Consider the following 24,473-nt stretch of genomic DNA (forward strand, 5'->3'; position numbering starts at 1 on the left):
GATCAAGACCTGAGCTGAGATAAAGGATTTGACTGACTGAGCCACCCAGATGCCCCCAGAATAATGTATTTTTAAAATAAAGTTTTGATTTGTATTATTTAGAGCATGAGACAAATTTAATGTTTTTATAAGAAAACATTAAAATGGTAAGATTTCTCCACTTTAGACTATCACATAAATTATTTGTGTGTGTTTGATCATCTAGACTATCACATAAATTATTTGTGTGTTTGATCATCTAGATAATTGAACATAAATGTTCAAGAAATCATGGATTCTCTATCTGGGGCAATGCTCAATGCTTAATAAAATAATATACTCACAAGATTTGGAATTGGAAGAAATTTAGACCTTTCTAGTCTAGTGCCTTTATTCATTTAACTCCAAAACTTTAATGAGTTAGCAAAGGTCATAAATTAATGGGTAGAAAAGGGTCTAGAACTCCGAATCCCAGTGTTATTTCCTTTAAATATTTTATACTTGCAGTGTTTGTATTGACAGAGTTAAAAAAAAAATTGTTTTTGTGTCATTTAAAAATAGGAGACAACGTTCCTATCACAATATCCTCTGAGACCACTAGGTGTCACCTTAGAGCCATGATTACATATCACTACTGTGGGTTCTCTGCTCATGGGAAAAACGTGGTGCATGGAACCTTTAGAGGTTTGGGGGTTCTACATAAGTTCTACGTAAGTTAAATGAGGATGATGATAATAGTCCTTGATTCACAGAATTTTGAGGGTTATCTAGGAGATACACGAGGATTACATGAACTACCATGAGTAAAGCATTTAGCACAGGGCCTGGCACTTAGTGAGCAAACCCTCAATAATTCTTAGTAAACTCATTCATCACCAGGGCATTCCTATCATCTATTCTGACAAAAGATGGGAAATACAATGGTTTTACAATATCTATGTATCAAAACGATAAATTCTGCTGCAGCCAAGGGCTAAGAAGCTGTTTTTTACAAGAGTTTCTCAGCTGGAGGTATATCTTAGTAACAGGTTGATCTGGACCTTGCCTGTGAATGATGGAGCTCTGGAATCAAGAAAAAAATAAAATAAAAATAAATCCCGCCGTCTCTGTGGTCTGATGGATCTGAGGCTGAACCACAGCTCTACCACTTGGCACCTCTTTCCCACAGCGCCCCCATCTGTGAAATGGGGATAATTATGTACGTATATGACACCGTTGTACGGAGTGGCTCAGACAGGGCCAAGAAGTGCTCAGGATGGTGCTCAGCAAATCCTAGTTATGTGACCTTGAGCTAGTTATTTAACTTCTGGAAGGCCTCTTCTCTAGATCTGTAAGGTAAGGTTAATATGCACTTTTCCGCTATAAGAAACAGGTGAGGGAGATTCTGGAAAAAAGGGGAAAAGCAGCTCCCCCTCCTCCCCACTCTGACTCTGAGTTATTTGCCTCTTCTGGGCTAAGGGACTCTTTGGACCCACACCTTAGTGGGTGAGGGCTTGAGCTCTCCTGGGGACCTAACACAAGGCTGTCAACTTAGGGGGCTGGGCCAACACCGGACAGCACATCCTGGGGTGAGCCTGAAGCTCAGAGATCTGTGGGCGTGGGGACACTAGACACGGAGACGTGTAAGGAGTTGAGATACGCGCGCAACGGCCCAGCCCTGGCCATACGCACTGAGAGCTGCCTCAGAAAGGACCTCTCTCACTCTAGACGCTTTACTACTCCAGACTTACCTTTTTTCCACATTTGAGAACCATCTTTTCGGCATTTATGTGGTCCAGAAAATTTGGATGGTGTTTTCTTCTTCGATAATCCTCTTCAGTAAATGGAATCTCAGAATCATCCTATGAAAGACAGAAAGCCAGACCTGAGACATAAAGCTTGGAGCTACATAAAACGCCCAAGCCCCAAATGCTGCCTCGACTGTGTTCCGGAGAGCTCAAATGAAGCATCGGAAAAGCTACTGCTTACTTTTCCAGTGATTCAACTCCCTTGAAAATGTTTTAGCTAGCCAAATGTTATCATTTATACTTACTTTAAGCAAAATAAAAAATTTAAATGTCTTTCTTTTAAAGACATTAAATAACCCATTTCTTTAAAAATTTTTTTATTTTATTTAAATTCGATTAATTACCATATAGTGTATTATAGTTTCAGAGGTAGAGTTTAGGGATTCATCCGTTGCATGCACCGCCCCGTGCTCATTGCATCACGTGCCGTCCTCCCAGTTCTCCCCCACCCCACCCCCCATCTCCCCCCCACCCCAAACCCTCAGTTTCCTAGAGTTAAGAGTCTCATGGTTTGTCTCCCGCTCTGATTTTGTCTTATTTTATTTTTCCATCCCTTCCCCTATGACCCTGTTTCGTTTCTTAACTTCCACATATGAGTGAAATCATGTGATAATTCTTTCTCTGATTGACTTATTTCGCTTAGCATAATACCCTCAGTTCTATCCACGCCATTGCAAATGGTAAGATCTCATTCTTTCTGATGGCTGAGTAATATTCCATTGTATATGTATTACCACATCTTCTTTATCCGTTCATCTGTTGATGGACATCTGGGCTCTTTCCATAGTTTGGCTATTGTGGACATTGCGGCTCTAAACATTGGGGTGCAGGTGCCCCTTTGAATCACTATGTTTGTATCCTTTGGGTAAATAAAATAACCCATTTTCTTTTTTTTTAAAACCCATTTCTTAATAGTTCTTGCAACATATATGGTTTCATATTTTAATCTAACTTGTGGGGTTTTTTTTTAAGATTTTATTTATTTATTTGACAGAGAGGGACACAGCGAGAGAGGGAACACAAGCAGGGGGAGTGGGAGAGGGAGAAGCTGACCCCCCGCCGAGCAGGGAGCCCGATGCGGGGCTTGATCCCAGGACCCTGGGATCATGTCCTGAGCCCAAGGCAGATGCTTAACGACTGAGCCACCCAGGTGCCAATGGTTTTTCTTTTTTCCACATTGCCCTTTCCCCTCAAATCAACCTTATGTTACTAAGAGCATTCCATGTATAAGTGTCAAGTCCAGAGTTGACAATATCCCCAGAGGGAAGAAGGTTGCATCTTCCAAGTAGGGATGAGCCCTTCAGAGGTCTCCTAGCAGACTTCTCTCTGTGCCAGAGCCTGGACCACGCTGATTTCCTGGGCATAGAGCTAGATGACATATCCCGGGCTCTCTCCCAGTTGGGTATGGCCATGTGACTGGGTTTTAGTCAAAGGGATTTAGAGAAGGGATGCTCATGTCTTCCACGCCTGGCTTGAAAACTTGCCGTTCATGATCTTTTGTGCCTTCTACCCGGGGTTCCCAGGCTTGATGTAGGTTTGCATAATGGTTCCAGAGGCCACTCTGGAAGATGGTGAGAGGAGCCTGGGTCTTGATTCAGAGTTGGGAGGACAATTCCTCATTCATCAGGAACACCTGTCATATGTTGCATACAAGTAAGGAATAAACTTTCACCACGGCTAAGACATTCTCCATGCTAGGGGTTTGGCTGTTACTCCCTGGCATTCTGGAATTAGCTTGCATGCCTGCCCTTAGCTCATCGTTGGCGAGAGGAATGGGACCATCACGGCTCATTTGGATTCATAAGGCTCTCCCCCTGGAGCTGGGGATAGCGTCCCCCTTCCCTGGCTCTCATGGGCAGTGTGACCACCTGAACAGATCAGGACTCTGCTGGCAAGGAAGACGGAGGAGGGGGGTGGCTGCCAGGGGACCAGCAGTGTCTACACCAATCCATGCTCATTTTTTTCTTTTGAGTTGCATAATGAAGTCATGGCTTTTCACCAACTCAATGGATTTCAGTTAACCACAATGTGTTGGGTGGTGTCTTGGCAGGATAAAAAGTACACTCAAAGTGGCTAATTTGAGGAGAGTTTAAAAACAGGATTATTGGGATGTCTGGGTGGCTCAGTCAGTTAGGCGTCTGCCTTCGGCTCAGGTCATGATCCCAGGTTCCTCGGATCGAGTCCCCCCTGCTCAGCGGGGAGCCTGCTTCTCCTTCCACCTGCCGTTCTCCCTGCTTGTGCTGTCTCTCTCACGTTCTCTCTCTGACAAATAAATAAATAAAATCTTAAAAATAAATAAATAAAAACAGGATTATTTACAAAGATGTGGACAGGGTGAAGGGGAATCAGATACCCTGGAGTCAGTAACAGGGTGCTCTGTACCACTCCTAGGTCCCAGAGTCAAGAGGAAGCCAGCAATAATTAATTAGGGCCTAGAGAAGAGGGGACAGGCAGCCCACAGGCACAGTGATGTCGGTTGAAAAGCTCAGCCTGCCAGTTCACAGGATAAGTACCCTGACCTCTGTCTTCTCCTTTCCCTCATCCTCTCACCCCACTCCCCACTGGCCAAACCCAGTGGGCAGGAGAGGGCCAGCTTGCTTGCTGACCTAGCCTATGAGGTCAGAGCAGGGTGGAGAAAAGTGGAGACTGAGTCTGAAGGGGCAGATGGGAAATGCCCAGCACACAAAATTATTTTCATGATGCTCACCCTTTACCGCGGGGCTAGTGGAGAGCCCCCCCTTTGGACTCTCAGCATCTCTGAAAATGTCTCAGCTTTCTAGCCTCAAAGATATGTTCCAGGCTTACCCAGGTTTTTACTGACCCAAAACACAGAATCCAGTACCTTCCATAGTGTCCTGGAGCTAGTTGTACTAAAAAGCGGTGTTAGGGAGGAACAACTGTACCTCAGGGAGGCCCAGGAGGCTGCTGGTGAGCCATTTTTCATAACGACAGAGCTGAAGATCTGTCTTTCTTAAAGTCATGAGTTCACAATGATTTTTTCCAACTTAACATATCTTGTTAATGACCCCTACCTTCCTAGGACCAAGTTTCATCAGTTATTAAGATTTCCCAATCTCTGATGCCCAATGGCTTCTCCGTGGATTTTTGTAGACATCACTTATATCTTTAAAACAACTTCCTCGGGCGCCTGGGTGGCTCAGTTGGTTAAGTGACTGCCTTCAGTTCAGGTCATGATCCTGGAGTCCCGGGATCGAGTCCCGCATCGGGCTCCCTGCTCAGCGGGGAGTCTGCTTCTCCCCCTGACCCTCCCCCCTCTTGTGCTCTCTATCTCATTCTCTCTCTCAAATAAATAAATAAAATCTTAAAAAAATAAAAAAAAAATAAAACAACTTCCTCTTTTTGTGTCAGCTAAGTCCAGCTAGATTCTGTTACTTGCAACCTGAAAGCCCTGATTTCCACTGATGCCAAAGTCTTCCTCTGCCCCACACCCTTCAGTTAGATTTTCGGGGGACAAACTGGCCTTCAGACCAGCTTGGGCTCAGTTTGCTTCCTTGCCTAGAAAAGAAGGCACCAGTCATCTCTATGACCAGACACTGAGGACAGATGCTCGAATTTCCTCTTCCAACCATAACCACAACTGGGATGATGAACATCTCTGGGCAAGGAGCAGTCATGGGCCTTAAAGGAAGTCATGAAGGGCTTGCACTCAAATGGTCTTATTCAGTGTTTGTGTGGGGCTGAGCGACAAAGAGCCACGTTTGCAGAGCCTCACATTTATCAGATCCTCCAATGTCCTGTCCTTACAGATCTAGCTGAGCTCAATTCATAATCACAATTATGTATGTAACTTGCATGGAAACCCTAAAAGAGACTATTAAGGCAACTGTGCCTCAGATGGAAAACTGAGGGGCGCCTGGGTGGGGCAGTCAGTTGAGTGTCCAGCTCTTGGCTTCAGCTCACGTCCCGATCTCAGGGTCCTGATCGCAGGGTCATGGGCTCAAGCCCCGCTTTGAGCTCCGTGCTCAGTGCAGAGTCTGTTTGAGTTTCTCTCTCCCTCTCCCTCCCCCACCCCACCCCCCAGCTCTCTCTCTCTCTCAATAAATAAATAAATCTAAAAAACAAAAACAAAAAAAATAGGGAAAACTGAAATCTCGCCAGGCTTTCTTCCGCCCCCAGTGTGTTTCTAACTACGGTTTACTTATTTGTGAACTTCTACACTGACATAACTTCACATTTATGGAAAGTTTGCAAAAACAACATGGATAACTCCTATACATTTTTTTCCCCTCAGATCCACTGATTTTTAAATTTTTATCGCATTCTTTTCTCATTGTTTCTCTCTTTCTCTTTATATGTATATTTTAAGGACAAGTACAAATTAAAAATAAGAAGCTTCGTTCTCCCTGTTGACAACAAGGGAAGAGGCTTCTCTCCCACCCTTTTTTCTTAGGGCATTATACTTTAATAAAAAGTTTGTAAGTTTTTTCTCTGTCTCTTTGAAATGTATGTGGATTTTTTTCCCCTAAGATCTTATTTATTTATTTATTTGAAAGAGAGAGAGAGAGTGCACGGGGACACAAGCAGGATAGAGGGAGGTGGGGGCAGAGGGAGAGAGAATCTCAAGCAAACCCACGGCTGAGCATGGAGCCAGATGCAGGGCTCAACCCCGGGACTCTGAAATCACGACCTGAGCCAAAATCAAGAGTTGACACTTAACTGACTGAGCCACCCAGGCGCCCCAAGTGTGTGAGTTTTTTTAGAAGCAAAATAAGCCTCTTGCCAGCTTTCTAACCAGGAAAGGTCTTTCTCAAGGACCTGGGAGATACCTCTTTGAAATGTACATCAAGGGAGAGAGCACCTCTGGTCTTCCAGTTTCCGTGGGAGGGTAGGAGCCTAACTTTGCTGCACACCTTGCGCTTAGCTGCAGAACCAACTCCTGTTGTAAAGATATGAAAGATTTGTTTTTCCTCTGCATAAAGCCAATTAGCTAACACAGATGGCCACCCAAATTACTAGGTGAATCTAGGACGAACTATCTGTGACAGATGGCGCTGTCAAATCCCCTTACTCAAGAACTAGTTATTGTTTGTCAGGAAACATGTATGCGATGGACAGAATCTGCTTGGCTATAGAAAAAGGTGAGATTTCCTTCTATCTTTGCAATCTCTTAGCGGACGGCCCACGACGTGCATGACATTCCATTTTAATGCTTGTTCAGTAATAAGGCTGTTTTCTTTCTCTCTTCCCTTGTGGAGGGATTTTCCGGGTTGGGTGAAGACTGTTTCTAATTGTATTTCCCCACAGCATGCACATGTTATTTCTTTTTTCTGAATCATTTGAGAGCAGGTTGCCTACCCTGTGTCCCTTTTCTCTTAACTTTTCAGTGCGTAGCTCCTAAGCACATTCTCCCATGAAACCATAGTACGGTGGTAAAATTCAGGAAGTTTAATATTGATGTAAATAATTTCATCCAATCGACAGTCCATGTTCCAACTTTGTCAACTGTCCCAGTGATACCCCTTACGGCGCTTTTTCCTCCAGCATAGGTCCAGTCCAAGATCCCATCTGGCCCAGAACTGCTATGTCTCGTTCATCTTTAGTTGGAGCAGAGCTTTGGTTTTCTGTCCATAAACACTTCATTCATTCCACTGCAGTTGAATTTATTCATTTTCCGGAGTCATATTTAGCATGACTAGGTCCTGTTTAAGAACTCTTCCCCTATAAGTTCTATTAATTTTTCTTAAAAAAATGAAAAAGTGTTGGTTTTTACTTTTAATTATGTGATCCATCTGGAACTGAGCTTTTTGTGTGGTGTGGGGTAGTGCTCTTAGCTGGAAAACCCCCCGAAATTGGTTCTCTGTCTTGATGGCCGTGGTGGTTACACAACCGTGTGCATTTGTCAAAACTCATAGAACTATCCAGGAAAGAGGGTTACCTCTACTCTGTATAAGTTATATCTTCGTAAGCCTCACTTCAAGCCATCATGAGCTGTCGAGGAAATAGAAGTTAAAGCCACAGTGAGAGGATACGGACTTGCCACAGGACATAGGAGCTAACACGGCAGCCATTTCCCTGCATTTTCTCTTGAGGGACCCATCTCTTCTCCACTCTCAGCCCATGTAGTTTAGGGGCTGATCCCCCCCAACTAGAAGTGAGTCTATAACCCCAGGCCTGGCCAGCCCGAGCTCCATGTTCCCCTGGCCATAGTGACTGGCTTGAGTTTAGGCCCCAAGACTTGGACACACAGCATATTCCAGTCCTGGGGTGGGACATGACCAAAGTGGAAAAGGGAACTGAAGCTCTGGGCATGTAAGCCCGGGAGCTGCTGGGGGCTGGCAGGAGAGGGAGCCTCCCTGAGAATGAAGCCCCACAGAAGAGAGAAAGAGAGTAGTGAGCTCTGAGGACATTGTTTAAGCTTCTAGCTCCAGCTGTGCCTGAAGTCCACCTTTGGACTTACCAGTTATGAGCCAATACATTCTCATTTTGCTGAATTCAGTACAAGTTAGTATGTAAGCGAAGGAGGGAGCACAACCTGGCAGGCCTGCAGCTGGCCAAGTGACCAATGATTGTTTTAGAGCAGACACTTCACTGGACAGTCTGTGGGAAGGAACCAGAACAGGAGTCAAGGGGCGCCTGGGTGGCTCAGTCTGTGAAGTGTCTGCCTTCAGCTCAGGTCATGATCTCAGGGTCCTGGGATCGAGTCCCATGTTGGGCTCCCTACTCAGTGGGGAGTCTGCTTCACCCTCTCTCTCTGCCCCTCCCCCTGCTCATGTTCTCTCTCTTGCTCTCAAATAAATAAATAAAATCTTAAAAAAAAAAAAAGAACAAGAGTCAAATGACCCGCTTGGTCCTTGAGGTGACGGCAGCCAGATGGAGTGGGTGAGTGAACTTTACAGAAAAAGACAGAAAACCGCAGGTCTCTGATCTCAAGGATCTCCTGGTGCACCAAGGGAGAGACGATTAAACAAACAAATGGCCTTTGATGCAATGTATGATAAGTCCCTACATATTTATTTCCTCCTTATAAGTAATGTGTTCCATTGATTCTAGCATGTGCCATTTCCCTCCGCACATTCTGTTCCCTGAAGGTAGGATGTGCCTTGCGATCAACAGCTTCTTACAGTGGTGCTCAGCCAGGAAGCACTGACGCCGTCCTTTCTGACACCTGGGGGACCTTGAGCACAACTGATACTGTCATCCCTTCCAATGGAATTAGGCACTGCACCTGTTCATTGAACTGTCTTTCTAAATGTCTTTCACAAGATCACACTGTGATTCAGCACCAAAGTGAAAAGGTGGTTCGTGGGCACGAAGGCACTGGGGCAGAACGGCAAAGGTACATCTGATATCCGTAAAGAAAATAAACAGCTCTGGAAGACCGACTCTAAGTCCGCACTCTCCGGCAGAGGAATAATCGTGTGCTTTATGGAAAAGGAAGTAAACGACACGAGGCAGCTTTCATACTGAGTTATTGTGTGGACAAAGACAGGACGTAGAGGTGAGTCACACACCTGGCCTCTGAAGACGAAGGGGTTTGGGGGTTCCCGTAACAACTCTATGGGGCATCCATCTTCCTCTTCACCTCTGCACGAGGTGTATGACAGAAATAGAGGTCTCAAAATGTCTAAAAGAGAGCCTTTTCAGATAAGAAGTCTAAGTGATAAGTAAGCATGGTTATGGTTTAACAGGTATCCTTTATCTTTTCCTTCCTAAGTGGCACATAACACAGTGAGACCCCTTAGAATTGAATGTGCTTAGAGTCGCTGATTTCTGTTCAACACTGATAACGGGATAGGGTTCAGGAGGGCAAGATTATATGGTGCACTGTAGAAAGTTCTCTCCACACACAGAAAACAAGGTAGGAAGGGTGAAAGGTTGCATAAAGGAAAAGCTAGTGTAGGGGCGCCTGGGTGGGTCAGTCGGTTGAGCATCTGACTCTTGATTTTGGCTCAGGTCATGATCTCGGGTCCCGGGATTGAGCCCCATGTTGGGCTCCTCACTCCATGGGGAGTCTGCTTGGGATTCTCTCTCTCCCTCTTCCTCTGCCTTTCTCCCCAATCACTCACTGTCTTATAAATAAATAAATCTTTGTTTAAAAACAAAAAAGGAAATGCTAATGCATTACTTACGGGGTCCAGGGGTTTGGATCGTGCCCAGGTCATCACCGTGGATACTAAAATAAATACCTTGTGCTTCTCAAAGTGGCTGACTTCTTCATTCAATGCTGTAGGGCCAGAAAGTAGAGCAGTTATATGTACCCACAAAGACCTTGTTTTCCCCATCATGTGTGGGACTTGAAATTAAGATGGGTGTCACCTCTGTGCTTCCCCGACTGGTCCCCCTGCCCTCACGGGTCTTGGCATTCTCCCTCCAGCCACCCGACCTCTACTGAGCCCGGGCTCCCAGGATTAACCCTCTTTCCTGCCTCCTGGGTTGTAGCAGTGTGATTTCACTTTTGGGGGTGGCCAGTGGGAGTACTGATGCTCGCTGGCATGGACTAGAACACTTTACGGCCCTTCCTTCATCCTTACCATTATGACACAGGTACTACTATTATTTCTGTTTTGCAGATCAGGGAACTGGGGTGCAGTTTGCCCAGAGGTATGGAGGAGAGGTGGGGGGCACAGTCCAATCCCAGCAGCCTGGTTGCAAAGGCCGTGCTCTCCCCACTATGCCGCGTGTGGAATGGAGCAGGGGGCCCTAGCAAGGCTGGGGCTGGGGCCGCAAAGGCCCCAAATCTGAAAGTAAGACCCCCTGACGGTTTCACCTAAAGCAGTCCTGTGTAGCTTGCGCCACTGTGGAAGGAAGTAATTTGGGGGGTTTCACATTCCCCCTGGCCTGGGGGGTGGGCAGCCCATGCTGCGGTCGCCGTGGGCCGTGGCCAGAGGGCTTGGGTACAGCGGGAATGGCTGATTATGAACATTCTGTAGGGATCGGAATTGAGAACAGTGGTGGATGGAAGGATGGACATTGGACTTCTAAAGGGTTTGTCACCTCTAGGGGAGGAGGGGGTGGGCCCTCCACACACTGAAGCATCAAATCTCTTTAAATACTTTCGGCATGTGATCCCATTAAAATATTTTTCATGACATATAATTTTCCAGAGGAAAAAAAATCTAAAGGGAGCTAATTAAATTGTCAGAGGAGCTAAGTGACACGATTGTCATGGTACATTTTTAGTCTCAGGAGCTGATTCCCTAAAGAAGCAAAACAATAAAAGGCTGATACCCTGAATCCAATGAACGTGTGGAGTCCGGCCCTAAGGTGAGAAAGCATTACTGAATTAAGTCTGAGAACACGATGTCCATGTATTAATCTCTGACTCAAGTGTTAATTTTAGTTCCATTTTCATTCTATTAACAAAAATGGCTTCTTCAATTTCATTTTGCCCTTTTGCCCTTTTGGCTCTACTATGCTTCAGACTGGCCTAGTTTGTGACTGTTCGGCCCACTTAGAGATCCTCAAAGTGGGTTATCCTTTCATTTGTGATCATTTTAATGGGTCTAAAATAATCTCCTTGTTCACTTGGAACAAGCACATTTTATCCTTATGTGCAAATGGCTTCTCTTAACCCTAACACTTGCTTCCTTTCTCTTGTGTCATCTTGTCTTCCTTGGAGAGCATCTGTGAGAAGCAAGGTAGGAGAATCCTTTTCAATTAAAAACATTTTAAAATTACTTAATAACACATTATTAAGAAGTAAGACATAGATCCTTTGCAAAAACAAAAAACGAAAAACAAAAAACCCTGGTGGCTCAGTCGTTAAGCGTCTGCCTTCAGCTCAGGTTGTGATCCCAGGGTCCTGAGGTCGAACCCCCAGCTCCGTGTCGGGCTCCCTGCTCGGTGGAGAGCCTGCTTCTCTCTCTCCCTCTGCCCCCTCACCCTGCACTGCTTGTGCTCTCTCTCTCTCACTCTCGCTCTATCTCAAATAAATAAATAAAAATCTTAAAAAAAAACCCACAACGAACAAACATACAAAAAAAGCCCCAAACAAAAACCAAACCCCAAATCTAAGCTTGTGCACATCAAGTAAAAGGACAAAATTCTTCTTTTTTTTAAAAAAGATTTTATTTATTTATTAGAGAGACAGAGAGAGCACAAGCAGGGGGAGTGAGAGAGGGAGAAGCAGGCTCCTTGCTGATCACGGAGCCCAATGTGGGGCTCGATCCCAGGACCCTGGGATCATGATCTGAGCCGAAGGCAGACGCTCAAACGACTGAGCCACCCAGGCGCCCCTAGGACAAAATGCTTGAAGCCCCACCAGGCCCACGTCTACCCCACCCCCAGGTGACCCTGATGGCAGGCTGCAGGCCTCTGACTATTACTTTCTTGCGGACACAAACACTCTGTTTTTCCAAAATGAGGTAAGACAGTTAAAACCTTTCCCCCAAATAGAGAGGAAAAATTTTCTTAGTTATTTAAAGCTCTTCATTAGAATGAAGAAGGAAGGCAGTAAAACCCACTCCATATTAAAGCTCATGAAGGGAGTTGCTGTGTCAAAGTCTGGGAAAGCATTATGTTCCCTCGAGGGGCAGTGGGGGCTCCTAAGAGGAGCTGCAGCTCATCTGTCACAGCAGGAGGGCAGTGGCTAAGGTCGAAAATCCATAATCAAAGGACATCCGTGCAAGCATTTTTATGCATTAAAAGGTACAAGTGGGTTAAATGAGGTTCCTTTTGGGGAACAGGGATGGAGTGGAAGGGAAATGCAAGGAATCGTAGCTTTTTATTCTAAGCTCTACTGTGCTTTTTATTTTGTTTTATTTAAAGATTTATTTACTTATTTTAGAGAAAGAGAAATAGAGAGCACAAGGGCGCCTGGATGGCTCAGTCGTTAAGCGTCTGCCTTCGGCTCAGGTCATGATCCCTGAGTCCTGGGATCGAGTCCCGCGTCGGGCTCCCTGCTTGGCGGGGAGTCTGCTTCTCCCTCTGCCTGTCTCTCTCTGTCTCTTATGAATAAATAAATAAAATCTTAAAAAAAAAAGGGGGGGGCGCCTGGGTGGCTCAGTCGGTTAAACGTCTGCCTTCGGCTCAGGTCATGATCCCGGGGTCCTGGGATCGAGTCCCGCGTCGGGCTCCCTGCTCGGCGGGGAGTCTGCTTCTCCCTCTGCCTCTCCCAGCCGCTCTGCCTAGTTATGCTCGCTCTATCTCTCTGTCAAATAAATAAAATCTTAAAATAAAAAGAGAGAGAGAGAGAGAGCACGAGTGGGAGCGGCAGAGGGAGAGGGAGAATCTGAAGCCGACTCTGCCCTGTGTGTGAGCCCGATGCGGGGCTCGATCTCCCAACCCTGAGATCACACCTGAGCTGAAATTAAGACTCAGATGCTTAACTGACTGTGCCACCCAGGTGCCCCAGCCCTACTGTGCTTTTTAATTTTAAAAACATGTCCCAGGGGTTATTTCAGAAAAAAATGTTTAAACATTGCAAGTATACATTATATAGAAACATCAATTTTCAAAGCCTGACAAAATAAGAACTCAATAAATGTTAGCTCTGATTGTGATTTTAAATGGTGCAATTATTTTAGAAGGTGCAATTATACATCATCTGTAAATATTTGCAAAGGGACAAAATGCAGATAGTTGGCTTTTCAGAAAAGCTCTGCTTCAAAAGATGATACGATGTTCATGTTTTTGATTTGTTTCTCACTGGATGAAATGTAGGCGCAAAGTTATAAAAGAGAAATCAAACATTCTAAACTCCTGAGGAATCCCACACATCCAACACACAGTACTTTTCCATCATTTCTCTGAGTATGGTACAGGCATTCCTGAGGCTGCATTCCATTTCTTTGAATTTAAGCCAAAATATTGCTTTGCTGCTGATTTTATTCAAGGGTTGGCAAAGTAGTGCCTCTTTTTATAAATAAAGTTCTATTGGAACCTAGCCCATCATTTACATATTGTCTATGGCTACGTTCTTGCTACAACAGCACAGTAGTTGGCACGAATAGCCAACAATATTTACTCTTCGGCCCTTTACAGAAAATTTGTTGACCTCTGTCCTAATCTGCCTGAAACAAAAATACTGATGTGAAAAAAATATCGAAATGTAAGGCGCTCTGTGTCTTTTTGGCTGTCCTGCTAGTCTAGGATGGTGATTCAAATAAGCTGATAAGCTTTCTCCTTTTCTCCCGACTTAATTGAGAGATGAATCGTAACAGCCCCAAATTGCTAAACATCACCCTGTTCTCTTAGACCTGCGGTCCTTAGAGTTCATTACAGTTTTGAAAGCATTCCAAACATGCAAGCATTCTCCCCGAGCCCTCAGCCCTCGCTGATGTCATGTCGCACTTGTTGAATTGAATCAAATCCTCACAAAAATCAGTCCTCCCCTCTTTATTAAAGGCACCATCCATCTCTTGATACCCTTCTTGTGAACCTGCCATCCTCCGCCCTGCATTAACGTTCCTCGTGTGCGCTTCAGCTCTTCCGTGGGACCGCAGGGACCTTGGGGTATAATCTCTGTCTCATTTGTCTTTGTATCTTCCCAATGCACTTCAACCCCGTCTCCTTAAGCAGTGCCTGTAGTATGAATACAGGCTGAATTTTGAAAGTTACCGTTTCTTTCCACGATTAAAAATATTCTATTCTGGGGCGCCTGGGTAGCTCAGTCCTTAAGCGTCTGCCTTCGGCTCAGGTCATGATCCCAGAGTCCTGGGATCGAGCCCCGCATCGGGCTCCCTGCTCAGTAGGGAGTCTGCTTCTCCCTCTCCCTCTGCTGCTCCCCCTGCTTGTGTTCCCTCTCTGGCTCTGTCAAATAAATAAATAAAATGTTTAAAAAAAATTCTATTCTGCGGGAGCACGCATTTTTTAATGAATTCAACAAGGGGGCCATTAAGTCTCAGGTGGCTCTAAGGCCATAGCAGTTCCCATAAGCAAACCAAAACCTAGGTCTATAAATGCCGCAAGGTTAGAAAATCAAAACCTAAGGACCACCAATCACGACAGTGACTAGGCCCTTCCAGGTCAGGCAAATGCTTCAGCCATAGCCAATCAAATAATGTCCTTGCTTTGCTCTGTAGGACCTGCCCCTGGCTCCTGTTGGTGGAGCGCTCCTAACCATTTCCAACGTGGCGAGCTCTCGTGAATCCGTTTTTGCTCAGATAAACTCCTGAAGATTTTCCTAGGCCTCAGCTTATCTTTAACACGATCCAAAGGCATTTTCATTAGCCTGATTTCATTTCACGTTTCATCTTCCATATCGGATCGGTTTCCCCCTGGCAGTAATTTGCCTCGTGGTCATTAGGTGGTTCTAAAGGTAAGGAAGTTGCGCAAAAGTGCCACTTTTGGAGAAAGAGAGCGATTCACTGACCAGAGACTGCCCAGATGGCCTCTTCTGCTTGCTGTGGGTTCTCAGTGATGTTATAAATGATGACGTCACACTCCAGGAGGCGCATGAGAAGGTCTCCTCTAGAGATGTTCTGAAAAAGAGAGTTGATAGTCATTTGTTGTGAGCAGCTAACCTTAATATTTAGCTGGAATGACACTTTCCAAATGAGATATACTGCAGATGAAGTGTCCTACAGGAAACATTTGCAGGATTTCTATTTAAAATGAAATTTTGGCTCTCTTCTGTGTGTAGTTTCCAAGTAACAAATAAGTTTATGGAAATAGCTGGGAACAGATGATTAAAAAATTGCATAATGATCTTAGGTACTATTTCTGCATGCTGTTTAAACCCCAATTCAGAAGGGAAGAATTACAACACACTGAAAGAAAATGTGTGAGGCATTCGAAACTAACTCCAACTCTGCGCAAGATTATTCGAGCCATTATATATCGTGAATCACTCACAAGGGCTGATGAGTGATTAATGCAGATTGTTTCAGAATCCTCAAGATGGAATTAATCGGTCCTCTTTGTAGATGTAGGGTGCCTTATTACAGTTGACAGTTGGGAATATTTTAAAAATACAGAAACTTTTAGTGGGTAAAGATATAAAATTCTTACATTAGACAAAAGTAACTTTGGTGATTGTCTTGTTTTAAATAGTTATTCCTTCCTGTGTGGATGTCGGCAGGTTTCCTAGGAGTGCCCTACCTGGGGCGGGTATTATGATAACCATCAGAGGACCCTGCATTTCCAAATCAGGATTTGCATTCGCTGTTAGTCCAGATATCCTGAGGGGCAGATATTCCCCACAGTTCCTTGACCAGTTGCATTAAAGCAAAACATTTCAGGTCAGACGTGATGTCTTACCACATAACTTGGTTAAAGAACAAAAGCAAAGTGAGTGCCTATCCATATAGGGAGGACTACCCTGGCAGGGTTAATGCATCCCTGTTAAACCCAACCCTGCAGACGGCCAGTTTCCGCAGCCCGGTTCCCTACGGCCTTTGGCGTCCAGCTGTAGTCATTTCCGAGGGCTGTCACTTACTGTCACAAACTGAATGGCTTAAATAACAGAAATTCATGTTCCACAGTCTGGAGGCTACAAATGTTGCTGTTTGTGATTATAAGCCTCGGGACTGTTGCTGTCTGGCTGCCAGCCTGAGGCTGAAGTCACCCTTACGGGGAGGCAGAGCCCAGGAAGGGGCAGGAAAAGCAGCAGCAGCCCCTGGATCACGCCAGCCCTGAAACTGCATCTTCCTTGAGACCACTAGCCACATACACTGAAGAATTTCTTTATTTGCAAAGCCAGTTTGTGTTGCCACATTTCCCTAGCGCTTGCAGCCCCCAAACAGCCCAAAGTGATATAGAGAGCAAGGTCCTTAATAAAAATGAGGCATCTAAAAGGCAGAGGGGTTTTGCAGAGGAGTGTGATAAATTTAATTTGGGGCATATTGATTCAGAAGTGCCGGCAGGACTTCTGGGGGGGACGCACTAGAGGGCAGCTGGATTTGGAGGTCAACAGGGTTGGCGACAGATTTGAAAGGCATTAGCTCCTGTGGGGGAGCTCAAGCCATAGGACTGGATAAGATTGAGGAAGGACATCCATTAAGAGAAAGGAGGGGGCTCTGGGGAAAACAGCATTTAAAGGGAGCCTCAGATGAACAAGAGAAGTGAGGCTGTGGAGGCTGCAGAAGGGGGAAGGAGACTTTCCCCTGGGAAGCCAGGGAAGACAGGACTTTGGGAATTAGGAGCTCCGTGGTGACACTGGCCAGGGCATTTCCTGTGACGTGGTGGGGGCAGAGTCTGCTGGCACGGGACTCCCAAGTGGCCAGGAGGGCAGGAGTGAGGCTGGCGAATGTGGCAGTGGTGGCCCGGGCCCGGGGGTAGCCAGCAGGGAGGCCACATGCAGTGTTTTCGACACTTGGAAAGATGTGAGCATGGAGTACGTGGATAGGCGGAAAGAAAGAAGCCAGTAGTGGGCAAAGCCCCTGGAGAGTGTGAAAGCGGGTAAGTGGTGGAGAAAGTTTCCTCGGATGGCGGGAGGGGACTTGTTCATTCATTTCACAAGTGTTTTATTGAGGGCTACTTTCTGCCAGTTGATGTGCTCGGGGCCAAAGATGCACAGATGAGCAGGAGAAAAAGTCAGGTGCGGTGTCTTTTCTCAAGGGGCTGATAGTTGTAGTCCGGGCCACCCACCAGAGACAGACAATAACCATGAAGTGTGACAGGTGTGATGATGTAGGCAGGTAAAGGTGCTATGGGAGTCAAAGAAAAGAGCTCAGTATTGAAACAGGGAGTGTCGAAGTAGAAATCACTGAGGGCTTCCTAGAGGAGGTGACATCCTGAGTCAAATCCTGATAGATGACTAGGACTGGGTGGGGTTGGAAGAGGAAAGGCTGTTGCAGGGTGCGATGTGTGCAAAGCTGTACGGTAGGGTCTGAAGAGCGGCAGGCAGGGTGATGAGAGGGATGCCCCTCTCGGAGGTAGGCAAATGTCGCAGGGTGAGGATTGGGTAGCACGTGTCACCGGGGAAGCAGTGAAACCGCTAGAGAAACGTAAAGATGCGTGGAAATTAAGATGGACATGCTAGGGCTTCAGCAAAGCTTGACTTTAAACTGAACACGTTTTTCTCTTCTTCATTCTTGAAGCCTCCCCCCCCCCCTCACTTGCTTTTCGGTAGAATCCTTTGTTCCAGGAACTGGACATCGATATTGACATCCCGGGGACCTCAGTGTATCCTTAGTAACGGAGACGCGGATGGCCGGATGGCCGGGCCGGGCCAGGCAGGAGACCACCCTGAAGACGGGAAGGGCGAGGATGACAGCACCAAATGGACTCCGCGAAACCACTCGGATCCTGTATTTTCTTGTAAAACCTCTCAGCCTTTTCCCCCCGGGGTGAGTCTGCAGTGTTTGGTTTTTTGTTTTGTTTTGTTTTTTTCCAAGTTTTTATTTAAATTCCACTTAGTTAACATACAGTGTAATATTAATTTCATTTGTTGAATTTAGTGATTCATCACTTACACATAATACCCAGAGCTAATCCTAACAAGCACTCTCCTTGATACCCATCACCCATCTAGCCCATCCCCCGACCCACTTCCTCTTTAGCAACCCTGTTTGTTCTCTATTGTTGAGAGTCTCTTACGGTTTGCTTCCCTCTCTTTTTTTTTTTCTTGCCATATAGTCATCTGTTTTGTTTCCTAAATTCCACCTAGGTGTGAAATCATTTGGTATTTGTCTATGACTGACTTGTTTCACTTAGCATAATACCCTCCGGTTCCATCCACGTCAATGTAAATGGTAGGTATTCTTCCTTTCTGATGGCTGAGTAATATTCGATTGTATACATATACCACATCTTCTTTATCCATTCATCTGTTGATGGACATCTTGGCTCTTTCCACAGTTTGGCTATTGTGGACGTTGCTGCTATAAACATTGGGATGCGTGTGCCCCTTCGGATCCCTACATTTGTATCTTTGGGGTAAATACCCAGTAGTGCAATTGCTGGGTCATGACGTAGCTCTATTTTTGACTTTTTGAGGAACCTCCATACTGTTTTCCACAGTGGCTGCGCCACTTTGCATTTCCACCAACAGTGTAGGAGGGCTCCCCTTTCTCCCCATTCTCTCCAACATCTGTTGTTTCCTGAGTTGTTCGTTTTAGCCATTCTGACAGGTGTGAGATGGTATCTCATCGTGGTTTTGATCTGTATTGCCCTGATGATGAGCGAAGTTCAGCATCTTTTCATGTGTCTGTTAGCCATCTGTATGTCGTCTTCGGAAAAATGTCTATTCCGTCTTCTGCCCATTTTTTAACTGGAAGGGTCTGCAGTTGTGAAGGCATTAGCCTGCTGCAGCCTCCTTTGCTGGGCAAAGTATCAAAACTGTCATTCCTCTTTATCCCCAAACTCTGTCTTCGTGTTATATTTCAGCTCCAGAGCACACAGGTGGGTTTTCCACAACAGAAGCACTGTTTCTCATTAAGACAGCAACATAATGATATGTTATTACTGAGTGGCTTATTACCAAAGGAGGTTTCTCTTTCACAGAGGTGAGCACCCACCACGGCCCAGGGTTGTTGGGGAATGGAGGGTAGAATGCATTTTAAACACAGCTTAGAAAAAAAATTTTTAGGGGGGGTGCCAAGGGAGAGGGAGAGAGAGAATCTTTTTTTTTTTAAAGATTTTATTTATTTATTTGAGAGAGAGAGAGAACGAGAGATAGAAAGCACGAGAGGGAAGAGGGTCAGAGGGAGAAGCAGACTCCCTGCTGAGCAGGAAGCCCGATGTGGGACTCGATCCCGGGACTCCGGGATCATGACCTGAGCCGAAGGCAGTCGCCTAACCAACTGAGCCACCCAGGCGCCCGGGAGAGAGAGAATCTTAAGCAGGCTCTGCACACAGCACAGAGCCCGACATGGGGCTCGATCTCACAACCCTGAATCATGACCCAAGCCGAAATCAAGAGTCGGACGCTTAACTGACTGAGCCACCCAGGTGCCCAAAGTTTAGAAATTTTATGAGTCTGAAATACAGATTAGATCCATCCCTTCTAAGAAAATCTAATTTAAATTCTTTGCTCCAGGCAAGGCACATTTAAAGTGGAGACAATGATTTTTCTCCATCAGAGGAGAAAGACCTGCCTCGACCTGCCTGCCCCTCACCTTCTCCCTGTCCATGTTTGCGGGAGAAGGAGAAGCAAAGAATAAGAGCGCACTGTGGGGCACCTGGGTGGCTCAGTCGGTTGGGTGTCTGCCTTCGGTTCGGGTCATGATCCCAGGATTCTGGGATCGAGTCCCTTATCGGGCACCCTGCTCAGCGGGAAGCCTGCTTCTCCCTCTCCCACTCCCCCTGCTTGTGTTCCCTCTCTCACTGTCTCTCTCTCTGTCAAATAAATAAATAAAATCTTAAAAAAAAAAAAAAAGAAGAAGAAGAAGAAGAGCACATTGTGAAGGTGTTGGAGCTCGAGGTGACTCTGCCCTTGGTCTATTCTTAGCAAAAGCCACCCGGACTTACACTGTATGTCTCCACGGCAAAGTCGGGCTGGACGCTTTCGAGCTTGGAGAGCGTGCCCACAATCTGGAAGGCGCCTTCCTTCAGTTTGGCTGATGCGGCTTCCAGCATGGTTGATTTATTTTCATCTTCTTCTTCCTCTTCTTCTGTAATTTCTTCAAGGGAAGCCCCGACTACACAGTTAGACAGAAACTGCAAGAAAACATAAATTTACTAAGAAAATACTAAGAACAACGTAGAGTGAGGGCAGCCAGTGAAAGGATTCTAAAAACTGAAGTTTCTGGAGGGCTTGCCAGAGGTACCAGACGCGCACAGCCAGTGGGTTATACAGTGGTGGTAGTTCACTGAAATTAGCAATAACCATGGTAACACAGTGAGGTGGGTACTATTATGATGCTCTGTTTTCTAGATGAGGAACCCAGGCTCAGAGAGCTTAAGGGGTGTAGCAAGCATATGTGGCAGGGCAGGGCTGCAGTCACCATGTTGGTCTTGCCTAATAGAAATGGAGAAATGTCATGCTATCCTCTCTGGTAAATTAAACCGGCTAGCAGCCCCATTAAACAGAAGTAAAAGGAAACCAGTGAAATGAATTTAAATAATGTTTCATTTAACCCAACAGATTCAAAATATTACTAATTTCACATGTAATCCATATAAAATTATTAATTAGATCTTTTATATTCCTTTTTGCTTATACTAAGTCTTTGAAATTCAGTGTGCATTTTACACTGAGGGCGGGCACACCTCCATCTGGACTTGCCACATTGAAATGTTCTATAGCCGCAAGTGGCCAGTGGCTACCTTATTGAAGAACGAAATAGAATCAAGTTGGCAAAAAACAAACAAACAAACAAAAACAAACCAAAACAAACAAAATCCAAAGAGGGGCGCCTGGGTGGCTCAGTCTGTTTGTTAGGTGTCTGACTCTTGATTTCAGGTCAGGTCATGCTCTCAGGGTCATGAGATCCAGTCCTCCACTGGGCTCTTTGCTGAGCATGGAGCCTGCTTAAGAGTCTCTCTCTTGGGGCGCCTGGGTGGCTCAGTTGGTCAAGCGACTGACTTCGGCTCAGGTCATGATCCTGGAGTCCCAGGACCGAGTCCCGCATCGGGCTCCCTGCTCAGCGGGGAGTCTGCTTCTCCCTCTGACCTTCCCCCGTCTCATGTACTCTCTCTCTCTCATTCTCTCTCTCAAATAAATAAAATCTTTAAAAAAAGAAAAAGAGTCTCTCTCTTTCTCTCTCCCTCTGCCCCTCCCCCATCACCTTGCTAGCTCATGCTCTCTCTCTCAAAAAAACAAAAAAACAATTTTTATTTTAATTTACATGTTAAACATATGTAAGTGGTCATGACATTATCACACCTTGGGAGGAAAGACATACAAAAAAACCCCAAACAAACCAGAAGTCCCACCTCATTTATTTTGATAACAGGCATTTCGAGTTAGTAATGCAAGCTTGTCAGGTTCAACCACTTATGGGACTCTATTTCTACCAAGTATGTCATATATATTTTCATTTCTCTCTCAAACATACACAGTCAATTTTATTACCCCATTTCACAGTTGAGGACATTGATGCCCGGCTCTAAGGAACTTGCCCAAGATTGCATGGGCAGGGAGGGGTGCAGTCGGACCTCCTGATCCCCAAGGCGGCACATGGACCCCACGGCCACCCGGCTCCCCTCCAGGGATGAGTTGGGTGGGCGGGGACAGGGGGCAGGTGGCTTTGCCCAGCTGGGCGGGGAGCCTGAAGACTAGAGACCCAGCCTCCATTTCTTTTATATGCTTCATAGTCTCAGTCCCATGTTGCTTGGTATGGAGAACAGTAATTCCCTAAAATTTCAGAACTAGACGTCCAGGTGAGTCAAGGAATAACCAAAAAATTCTGTTATTGATAAGCTTTTGGAAAAGATCTCTACAAACTAAAAGAAAATCTTTTGTTCTAAAAATATCATGCTGTAGGGGCACCTGGGTGGCTCAGATGGTTAAACAGCTGCCTTCGGCTCGGGTCGTGGTCCCAGGGTGCTGGGAGGAGTCCCGCGTCGGGCTCCTGGCTCAGCCGGGAGCCTGCTTCTCCCTCTCCCTCTGCCTCTAGCCCGGCTCATGCTCTCTCTCTCTCTCTCTCTCTCTGTATCTGTGTCTCAAATGAATAAACAAAATCTTTAAAAAAAAATATTATGCTGTAAAAAAATAACCAGAGCTCAAAAGGGGTAGAGAAAAAGGTTAAATTCTCTTGCCTAATCTCAATCACGTCCCCTCCCTTTTTAAAATAATCCAGGGGGTAACCTGGGTGGCTCAGTGGGTCAAGCATCCAAATCTGGATTTCATTTCAGGTCCTGATCTCAGGGTAGTGAGATGGAGCCCCTTGTTGGGCTCTGTGCTCTGCATGGAGCCTGCTTGTTTCTCCCCCTTGGCATCTCCCACACCCCCTTCCACTTTGTGTTTGATTCTGCTTTGTTAATTTATGCAACAAAAATCAGTGGAGCGCTGACCACACGTGGGGCACCAGTGAGCTGCTGAGCAAGGCCTCCTTCAGACTTCCATGGGTCCTTTCCTCCAAGGGAAAAAAAAATTAAAAATTATACTTTGTGACTGCATTGCCATAAAGACCTACCATCTTTGACTCCAAAATTTCATTTGCTTCCTTCCGATTTTAAAAGAGATTAGGACATGTTTGTGGGCCGCCAAGTCTCGTGGGCCCTGGGCCCTGGGCCGGCTGTCCTGGGGCCTGATTCCCTGCGCTCTCACGCCCCTGTTCTCCGACTCCCGCCTTGGAACCTTTGCCTCTGCTGTGCCCTGAGAACCAGCTCCTCGGGCTTGATCTTCATCCTGGGGTGTGAGGGTAAGGGGCAGCTTTAAGGAGAGCCCTTTCCTGAGACCCTAAGCAGCCGCCCTCTCTCACCAGCCAATCTTCTACTCTCTTTCTTCCAAAGTACCTATCACACACCTAAATACCGTGGTTGTTCAAAAAATTACTCATCGTCTATGGGAGGGGCAGAGGGAGAGAGAGAGAGAGAAAGAATGTCAAGCAGACTCCCCTCTGAGCTCGGAGCCCGACGTGGGGCTTGATCCCGTGACCCTGACATTAAGAGTTGGAGACTCAACCAACTGAGCCACCCAGGCACCCCTGTTTTGAGACATTTTCTGCATATAGATCATCTCTATTTATTTCTTCATCTACCTGTCTATCTTTATATTTGTATCTGTCTTTTTGAAAGACATAAATCACTTCATACTACGTCTGTCTTTTTAATGCTTCCTTTCTTTAAATAAACAGATTTTGTTACATATTTTTTCCAACTGTGTCTTTGTCCTTTCTCTGTCCCTCGCCTCGATTTTCTAGTAATGTGGAAGATACATCATGTGTTTTTAGTCTCTCATAGTAGATACATATCATATACACTGTACATACTGTTAAAAAACAAGATTCAATTGGGAATATTTGAAGATTGAATTGGCTTTACTAAGTGATTCATGAATTGAGCAGCAATCCCATCTAGCAAGCAGATGGGAGCCCTGAGAAGCTGCACAAAATGGAAGGTTTTTATGGGAAGGTGGGTGGGGTGAGGAGTTATTAGCAAAAAAAGAAAGAATTGTTTTAGGAAGGTCACCTTCCCTTAGGGAAGGGGGGGATCTTATGCAGATGACCTCATCTTCCTTTGGGGAATGGAGAGAGCCCTGTGACAGATAACCTCATTGATGTCATCCAGAGAATTCCAGACTGACTGTCTTAAAATTCCACTCCTAGAGAGGTTGAAAACTACAATTAGGTCTTGGTTTGCTGTCCTGGCAAATGACTCCATCTTGGGCCTTGTGGCTTCCTTTTTAACAACACCATCACATAGACTACCATATATATTATTGCATGCCAGATATAAAATATACTATTTTACATATAAATTAACTATCTAAATCTGTATTTTTTTTTTACTGATCAACTTTAGAAGGTGTACTGGGTTGAATAGTGGCCCCCTACTCCCCACCCCCAATTGGAAATAGGGTCTTTGCAGATGTAATTGAGTTAAAATGCGGTCATACTGGATTAGAATGGGCTCTAATCCAACGACTGGTGTCCTAAAAACAGGGAAATTGGGACACAGAGATACTTGAGAAGAACAGCATGGGAAGAGAGGCAGAGGTTGGAGTGATGAGTCTACAAGCCAAGGGATGCAAGAACTTCCGGCAAGCCCCTGGCGCTATGAGAGGGGTATGAAGCAGAATCTCCCTCACAGCCTTTAGAAGGAACCAGCCCTGCCAACACTTTGATTTTGGGCTTCTGGCCTCCAGAACCGAGACAGAATAAACCCGGTTGTTTTAAGCCACCCAGTTTGTGGTAATTTGTGATCGCTAGGAAACCGGTATAGATGGTATGCACTGTAGCCACATCCTAATTCAGGCAG

At 45.6% G+C, this 24,473-nt stretch overlaps 1 protein-coding gene across 4 annotated transcripts in view; it reads right to left on the bottom strand.

Moving 5' to 3' along the window:
• AK7 (adenylate kinase 7) overlaps positions 1 to 24,473 on the bottom strand; it is a 64,225-nt gene that overhangs the window by 38,916 nt on the left and 836 nt on the right. For all 4 annotated transcript variants that reach the window (XM_028101134.1, XM_028101148.1, XM_028101141.1 and 1 more), the window contains exons 2-5: positions 20,079 to 20,267; positions 15,040 to 15,148; positions 9,857 to 9,951; positions 1,710 to 1,820 (exon numbers count right to left, since the gene is read on the bottom strand). In XM_028101134.1, the coding sequence (XP_027956935.1) occupies positions 1,710 to 1,820; positions 9,857 to 9,951; positions 15,040 to 15,148; positions 20,079 to 20,267 (504 nt within the window). The remainder of the gene's footprint in view (positions 1 to 1,709; positions 1,821 to 9,856; positions 9,952 to 15,039; positions 15,149 to 20,078; positions 20,268 to 24,473) is intronic.

Source organism: Eumetopias jubatus, unplaced genomic scaffold (assembly GCF_037043125.1).
Source record: "Eumetopias jubatus isolate StellerSeaLion01/CBP00866 unplaced genomic scaffold, mEumJub1_p1.0 scaffold_7, whole genome shotgun sequence".
Classification (NCBI taxonomy): domain Eukaryota; kingdom Metazoa; phylum Chordata; class Mammalia; order Carnivora; family Otariidae; genus Eumetopias; species Eumetopias jubatus.